Here is a 7,808-nt window from a genome sequence, read left to right as displayed (position 1 = left end):
TTCACACAACAACGCATCTACTTCAGGTTCAACAAAACTGCGCGCTAAATTCGAGTGACGTTCAGTCGATTCCGTACCAAAACTAAGGTAAGCAATTTTGTGTAAACTTCTTGAATGAAAGCTTAACAAAATAAATGACGAATCGTAATAGCTGTATTACACACGTAATACTAGTAACATCCCTTGCTAGTGAGATCTAGCAACAGAATAAAGCGTGTCACTCTGCAACTTTAACTAGTAACGTTAGTGTAGCTAGCGAACATTAGCTAGGTAGCTAAATGCTGTGAGCTCGATGCTTTGCATTGAATGTGTTGTTGTCATACTAGCTAACTAATTATACTTATTTTGTTGGTAAAGTTGTAAAGGCAGATAGTTGATAAGTACTTCTTATGCATGTTGGTGATGTCAACATGTCATGTGTACTGCTGCCGAGACATTACATTAGACTGAGCAAGGAGTTATTGTATTTCCACCGAAAATGATTTAATTTTGACATACATTTTAATCTCTGAAGGTATGGAGGGCGACAGAATGGAGGTAGGGGATCTGAAGCAGAACCCCAACGACATGAACAACATCCATGTGGAGGTTCACGTCAAATCTACCAGGTTCTAACTAGCTAGAGTATCTTCAAAAGCTCTATTCACACTGAACTAGTATTACAGTACTAGCGAATGAAAGTGTCCCAAATGGCACCCTGTTCCCTATATAGTGCACTACTTTTGAAAAGGGCCCTCCCTAAATAGTGAGCCCTATCAGCCCTTGTCAAGAGTAGTGCACTATATAGGGAATACGGTTGCCATTTGGGACACTATCCGTTATGTAATGATTTACCCCAGCATGTTAGTCTTTTCAAAGTTGTATTCATGACATGCTTCCATTTCTTTTTCCTTGTCCCTAACAACACTGCTCTCTGTCGCTCTCTGCCTCTCTGTCGCTCTCTGCCTCACTGTCTCTCCTCTGTCGCTCTCTGTCTCTCCTCTGCGTATTACACTGACTACAGCACTGCGAAGAGGTCTGACGTGAAGATGCACGTCTTGACCCTGCTGAACCGTCATCGCATGGTGTTCGGGGCCTTCAGGTGGACAGAGTTTGACGAGGACTTCCTTATCAAACACGTCCAATCAGTGGCCATAGTGGATGCTGAGAGAAAAGTAAAGTACTATGACAGCCTGATGCCATTTACTGTTGTTCTCACTCTTTTTTCCCTCTCTCTAGCTGCTTGAGATAAATAATGTCCTGTAGGAACTCATTAGCACATACAGTATGTCTTAGTGGCATGTTAATAATACATTTTCAGCTGTATGTTAATGCAACATGGGATGAGTCGGGTGGGTATCATTTCTGGAACATTCCAACAGGAATCTGTTCCAAAAATGTTGTAAATAACAAGGTTGCCAACAAACAACGCACACAAAGTCGTATAGCGGCAGAATAAGATAACGGGTAGGGAGTGGGCTATTTCATTACGTTTTTCACTCAACATGTTTATTCCCGAAAAATGTCTGTCCTTACTCTGGTAGACTATGGACAAACATTAAGAATAAGTTACGTGGTGAGTTGATGCCTATTCGGCAGCTAGTTACCTAGGTGACTTGATCGTGCTACTTTGTATGCGTTGTTTGTTTGCAACCTTGTACTTTACAAAGTTTTTGGAACAGATTCCTGTTTGGAACGTTCCACAAACTACACCCACCCGGATGAGTCCCAAATGGCACCCTATTCCTTATCCAGTGCACCTCTTTAGACCTGAGCCCTGTGGGCCCTGGTAAAAAAAACAGTAGTGTACTATAAGACACATGTCTGATGTTTGGGATGTTTTCCTCCTGCAGCCCATAGATCTGAAGAGCTGCAGTCTGTCCATCCACATCTTCACCCTGAATGATGACGGGCCCAGCACTCTGAACCTGGAGGAGGAGGAGCTCTCTGCAGCCAATCACTGGCTCTTACCAGCCGGTGGGCGGGCCCATGTTAACAGAGATTCTACTAATTGACTGTTCTATATGTAGTTCTATGGTTGCCAGGGTTGACATTTTCTTCAAAAAATATTTATATACATGATTCTCCCATGTGTGTGTTTTTCAGCTGAGTTCCATGGCATCTGGGAGAGTCTGGTGTATGACAGCGGGGTCAAAACACAAGTAAGAAACATTTAGGATACGTTCCAAATGGTACCCTACGGGCCCCATAGGGCTCTGGTCAAAAGTAGTGCACTACATAGGGCATACGGCTTCATTTGGGAATCACCCTTAATAACCTTGTGTTATTAACGGAGTGTTATAGATAGATGTCAGTGGTACTACATTGATAGAATTATTTGAACTCCATCCTGTTGTCTTGCTCTTTCCCCCTCTAGCTCTTGGATTACGTCTCAACCACAATTTACTTCTCGGACAAAAACGTGGACAGCAACCTGATCTCATGGAACCGAGTTGTCCTGCTTCATGGTAACAGGATCTTGTTAACTTGACACATGAACATAATAATATATCTGATATTATGATACGATAATATAGTAGTAACTTTGATATTAATGTATAATATCCTATGATTATTCCAATCCTCAATATGCTGTATATAATATTCCTCAAATATGGATGTGTCAACTATAATGCACATGTGATATCTGTAAAAGGCGATATGATTCAGATTGTGTGTCTATATTTGTGGCCACATTAGGACTCCCGGGCACAGGGAAGACGATATGATTCAGATTGTGTGTGTATATTTGTGGCCACATTAGGACCCCTGGGCACAGGGAAGACGGTATGATTCAGATTGTGTGTGTATATTTGTGCCACATTAGGACCCCCGGGCACAGGGAAGACGTCTTTGTGTAAAGCTCTGGCCCAGAAGCTGTCAATCAGACTATCGAACCGGTAAGAGAGAGCTCTCACTCTGAGGAAAGGGCTTTGGCAGAATCTTGTTGTAGAATGTTTTTCACCACCTCTAGTCATACCACCACGTACTGTATTCCCAAACGTAAATGTACATATTGTCCTGGTTTTACCATGTATTTTAACTTGAATGTTTTATTCTCTATTAATCAATGCAATATCCATGTATTTCAGTGTTTTATGAGGTCCATATGGGTTCTATAAACTTGAACTTCCTGCAGGTACTCTTATGGGCAGTTTGTTGAGATCAACAGCCACAGTTTGTTCTCCAAGTGGTTCTCTGAGGTACCGGTGGCTCTTCATGTCTTATAGAATTTACTGGAATAAACGTTATTAATCCCACAAAGGGAAATTGGATTTGTCCACAGCAAGACTCAGCATCAACATGAATACATTATTATTGGTATTGTTTGACTGTAAACAGGTAATGTGTCTTTCTTCCAGAGTGGTAAACTGGTCACTAAGATGTTCCAGAAGATCCAACAGCTGATAGATGACAAGCAGGCTCTGGTGTTTGTTCTCATTGATGAGGTAAAGTATGAATTGCCTACAACAGTGGTTCAGAGCCTTTCCTGGTCAGGTCATGTGGTCAGGAACAACTCCAGGCCCCAGTTAAAGCCTACAAATGTAACAGCAGGGCCCAGTTAAAGCCTACAAATGTAACTGCAGGGCCCAGTTAAAGCCTACAAATGTAACTGCAGGGCCCAGTTAAAGCCTACAAATGTAACTGCAGGGCCCAGAGTAACTCTGTGTTGTTTGATGACCAGGTGGAGAGTCTGACGGCAGCGCGGAACGCCTCCCAGGCCGGAACGGAACCCTCCGACGCCATCCGAGTGGTCAACTCTGTCCTCACACAGCTGGACCAGATCAAGCGGTGGGTCAGACATGTTCATCTGCTGTGGTGGGTCACACATTAAGCCCCATAGATTCAGAGGCAACAGCTCATGAAAGCTCTGTTTAACATGACTTCCTATTACTGGTCAAAAGTAGAGCACTATGTAGGGAATAGGGGGCCGTTAGCCCTATGGGCCTTGGTCAAAACTAGTGCACTATCTAGGGAATAGGGGGCCATTTGGGATACATCCATGATCGCTACAAGCGGTTGTGGGATTCTACCACTTCGTCCTCCTGTGTGTTGGTGTGTATGTAGTTTAGCCCATCTGATCTTCCTGTATATCCCAGGCATCCTAATGTTGTGATCCTGACCACCTCCAACGTGACAGAGAAGATAGACCTGGCGTTTGTGGACAGAGCTGACATCAAGCAGTACATTGGCCCTCCGTCTGTAGAGGGCATCTTCAACATCTACCTGTCCTGCCTGGAGGAACTCATGAAGGTAAAAACACACCAACATCTGTCTGTCCTGCCTGGAGGAACTCATGAAGGTAAAAACCCACCAACATCTGTCTGTCCTGCCTGGAGGAACTCATGAAGGTAAAAACACACCAACATCTGTCTGTCCTGCCTGGAGGAACTCATGAAGGTAAAAACCCACCAACATCTGTCTGTCCTGCCTGGAGGAACTCATGAAGGTAAAAACACACCAACATCTGTCTGTCCTGCCTGGAGGAACTCATGAAGGTAAAAACCCACCAACATCTGTCTGTCCTGCCTGGAGGAACTCATGAAGGTAAAAACCCACCAACATCTGTCTGTCCTGCCTGGAGGAACTCATGAAGGTAAAAACCCACCAACATCTGTCTGTCCTGCCTGGAGGAACTCATGAAGGTAAAAACACACCAACATCTGTCTGTCCTGCCTGGAGGAACTCATGAAGGTAAAAACCCACCAACATCTGCCTGGAGGAACTCATGAAGGTAAAAACACACCAACATCTGTCTGTCCTGCCTGGAGGAACTCATGAAGGTAAAAACACACCAACATCTGTCTGTCCTGCCTGGAGGAACTCATGAAGGTAAAAACACACCAACATGTGTATATAATGAATACATTCGGACCTCTTCGGGAATGGAGGTGGTTTGGAACACTGAGTTGTCCGTAACTTTGAAATGTGCTGAAAAACGTGTCAGTCTGTAACTGTGGGGTTCGTATCGTTTGACCTTCTACCGTAGGATACAGTTACTCTGACAAGTTATTGAGGTGTCCTTTCACTGACACGTTTGTGTTCAGTACCAGGTCTCCACAAAGGTGTTGTACCGTAACCTCAACCTCAATAAATACACAGAGGTTAAACCAGGTCTCCACTAAGGTGTTGTACCGTAACCTCAACCTCAATAAATACACAGAGGTAAAACCAGGTCTCCACAAAGGTGTTGTACCTTAACCTCAACCTCAATAAATACACAGAGGTAAAACCAGGTCTCCACAAAGGTGTTGTACCGTAACCTCAACCTCAATAAATACAGAGGTAAAACCAGGTCTCCACAAAGGTGTTGTACCGTAACCTCAACCTCAATAAATACACAGAGGTAAAACCAGGTCTCCACAAAGGTGTTGTACCGTAACCTCAACCTCAATAAATACACAGAGGTAAAACCAGGTCTCCACAAAGGTGTTGTACCGTAACCTCAACCTCAATAAATACACAGAGGTAAAAATCACGTGTGTGTTATTTTTCCTGTTTCTACGTTGTGTCTAGTGCCAGATCGTGTACCCCAGACAGCCACTGCTGACCATGTTTGAGCTGGAGACCATGGGCTTCAGGGAGAGCAAGGTGTCAGAGCTCAGCCTGGTTCTCAGGGACATCGCCATGTGAGTCCCAGCCCTCCGTAGCGCTGCCGTTCATATCTCAGACCTGCCACCGAGCTACTTCCCTTGAGAAGTGTGTGTGTTCATTGGATTGTATCACAGTAGAATTTAATGATGTTTTGTGCTTATTTCTCTTGACTTTTCCAGAAAGAGTAAAGGTTTTAGTGGCAGAGCGCTAAGGAAACTACCCTTTCTGGCCCATGCTCTGTTTGTGAAGGTTTGTAGACGTTTTCAAATGTTTCACGCAGAATGCAAACAGTTTTAAACATTAAAAAAATGTATAAACATTAATTCAATGGAAAGATATTTTTCTCTAAATTAAACTGTAGTATTTTCATATGGAAAGAGTGCTTTTCTATACAACAACAATCTGTCTATGATTCCTTGTTACCAGACCCCGACAGTGGCCCTGGAGAGGTTCCTGGAGGCCATGGACCTAGCAGTGGACAAACAGATAGAGGAGAGGGACGACCTGGTCAACTGTCTGTGATCTACAGCGATACTGTCTCAAATAGCACCCTATACCCTTTATAGTGTCTCTGTAGGTGTCTGGTCAAAAGTAGTGTGCTAAATATGGAATAGTGTGCCATTTGGGATTTATCCTGTGTGTCAGACAGTCTGAATCTGTTTTACCCAACGGCTGATGGAAACTGTCTCTTCTGGCATTTCATGTACATTTTAGTTCCTGCTTAAACAATATACATTTATAATCCTATTTTTCTAACCACTCAATGTTGACCTAACCAATTTAGTTTTCTCACAGACAGTGTGTGTGAAAGTAAAGTATTTTTACCACTAGAGTACTATATTAAAGATGGCAGTCAGTCATGTTCTGTGGAGACTTCCGGAAGTCTGTGTTGCTGCTGCCTAGCGTCATCAACATTAGGTGCATTCCAGGCACATTTTAAAAAGCAACAGTATTAAGCCTGAGATGCAGTCCTCTCTTGATACGTGTGACTATACGGCTTTAATTTCCTAACCCAAGACAGCGTGTCCCAAATGGCACCCTATGTTCCCTATGCATTGCACTACTTTGGACCGGGGACCATAGGGCTATGGTCAAGCGTAGTGCACTATATGAGGGCATAGGGTGCGATATGGGAGGTATGTTGTTTACAGCACATGTATTCATTACTCTGTCTGCTTGTCTGATGTTTTCTATGTGAGCAGGCTGTTTCCTATACGTGTCAATAGGTGCTATTAGAAACACAGTCTTTCTGCTATTGTAAATGAATGCAAATGCCCCAAATAGGAGAGTTTCATTGGAAATGTACAAATTCTGATTTAATTTCTAATTCCGTGGATGTTTTTCTGATACTCAAGGATGTTCCATGTATTGTATGCTGCCATCATATGGTCTTTTCATTCAAACTCAGGATACACATGTTCATAACTGACCTTGTTTATTTATATATAAAACATTGGGTTATTCAACTCTTTAAAACACCCGTTGACTCATTTTGAGTTTGTCAAATACACTGCCCACATGATAAACATGTGATTTCATCATGATTGGCTAACAGGTCATATTCGTTAGTGCACACTGTAACAAAACGTTTTGCAATGGAAGCGTTATTCCAAGTACTCTAATCTACAATGTGATGTCAAGGATTCTGTTGCGAAACGGTTTGCTTTGGTGCACTAATGAATATTACCCTCTGTTTCTGAATTAGCCCAGACCTGCCTTCCTCCTGATGAAAACAAGCCCAGATTCCCCCAGGGTGAAATTCCCCTTTCAGTGTGAAGGGGGACAATGTGTCTTCTAGAACCCAAAGCCCAGTGGTGTTCGACCACTGGGTGGCGCAATAACACAGTTCTCCTGTCCTCCAACCCTGTAATGAACTTTAATGGCCTTCTGTTTGCTCTGTAACTGATATCTGAGAGCTATTTACCTTTATTAATATGGGGCCATAGCTTTGTATTTCCTGCAGAAATTCAACAAGGAGAATTGCAATTAAACCGACTACTGACCATTTGAACGAAAACATTTCTGATTGGTACAGTAGAACAATATCACCTGATGCTGAGTTACTGTAACTTCCTGTTGTACAGCTCACTGGTAACTGATCAGAACAATACTGTAGTAACTTCCTGTTGTACAGCTCACTGGTAACTGATCAGAACAATACTGTAGTAACTTCCTGTTGTACAGCTCACTGGTAACTGATCAGAACAATACTGTAGTAACTTCCTGTTGTACAG

At 43.0% G+C, this 7,808-nt stretch overlaps 1 protein-coding gene across 2 annotated transcripts; it reads left to right on the top strand.

Moving 5' to 3' along the window:
- trip13 (thyroid hormone receptor interactor 13) lies at positions 1-7,052 on the top strand. Of its 2 annotated transcripts, XM_055904313.1 has the most exons (14): positions 1-87; positions 515-608; positions 1,004-1,154; positions 1,833-1,956; positions 2,086-2,141; positions 2,357-2,447; positions 2,807-2,879; positions 3,119-3,182; positions 3,342-3,428; positions 3,665-3,771; positions 4,080-4,233; positions 5,497-5,609; positions 5,754-5,823; positions 6,001-7,052. In XM_055904313.1, exons 2-14 carry the CDS (start codon positions 517-519, stop codon positions 6,094-6,096), a joined length of 1,278 nt encoding a protein of 425 aa, XP_055760288.1. In that variant the 5' UTR covers positions 1-87; positions 515-516; the 3' UTR covers positions 6,097-7,052. The 2 variants fall into 2 exon arrangements, with proteins under 2 accessions (XP_055760288.1, XP_055760289.1); XM_055904314.1 differs by lacking the exon at positions 1-87 and having other exon boundaries at positions 515-588.
- The last annotated feature ends 756 nt before the right edge of the window (positions 7,053-7,808 follow it).

This window comes from Salvelinus fontinalis, chromosome 38, assembly GCF_029448725.1.
Source record: "Salvelinus fontinalis isolate EN_2023a chromosome 38, ASM2944872v1, whole genome shotgun sequence".
NCBI classification, from domain to species: Eukaryota; Metazoa; Chordata; class Actinopteri; order Salmoniformes; family Salmonidae; genus Salvelinus; species Salvelinus fontinalis.
The sequence above is the reverse complement of the archived record's forward strand: the minus strand, read 5'-3'. Positions and strand labels throughout refer to the sequence as shown.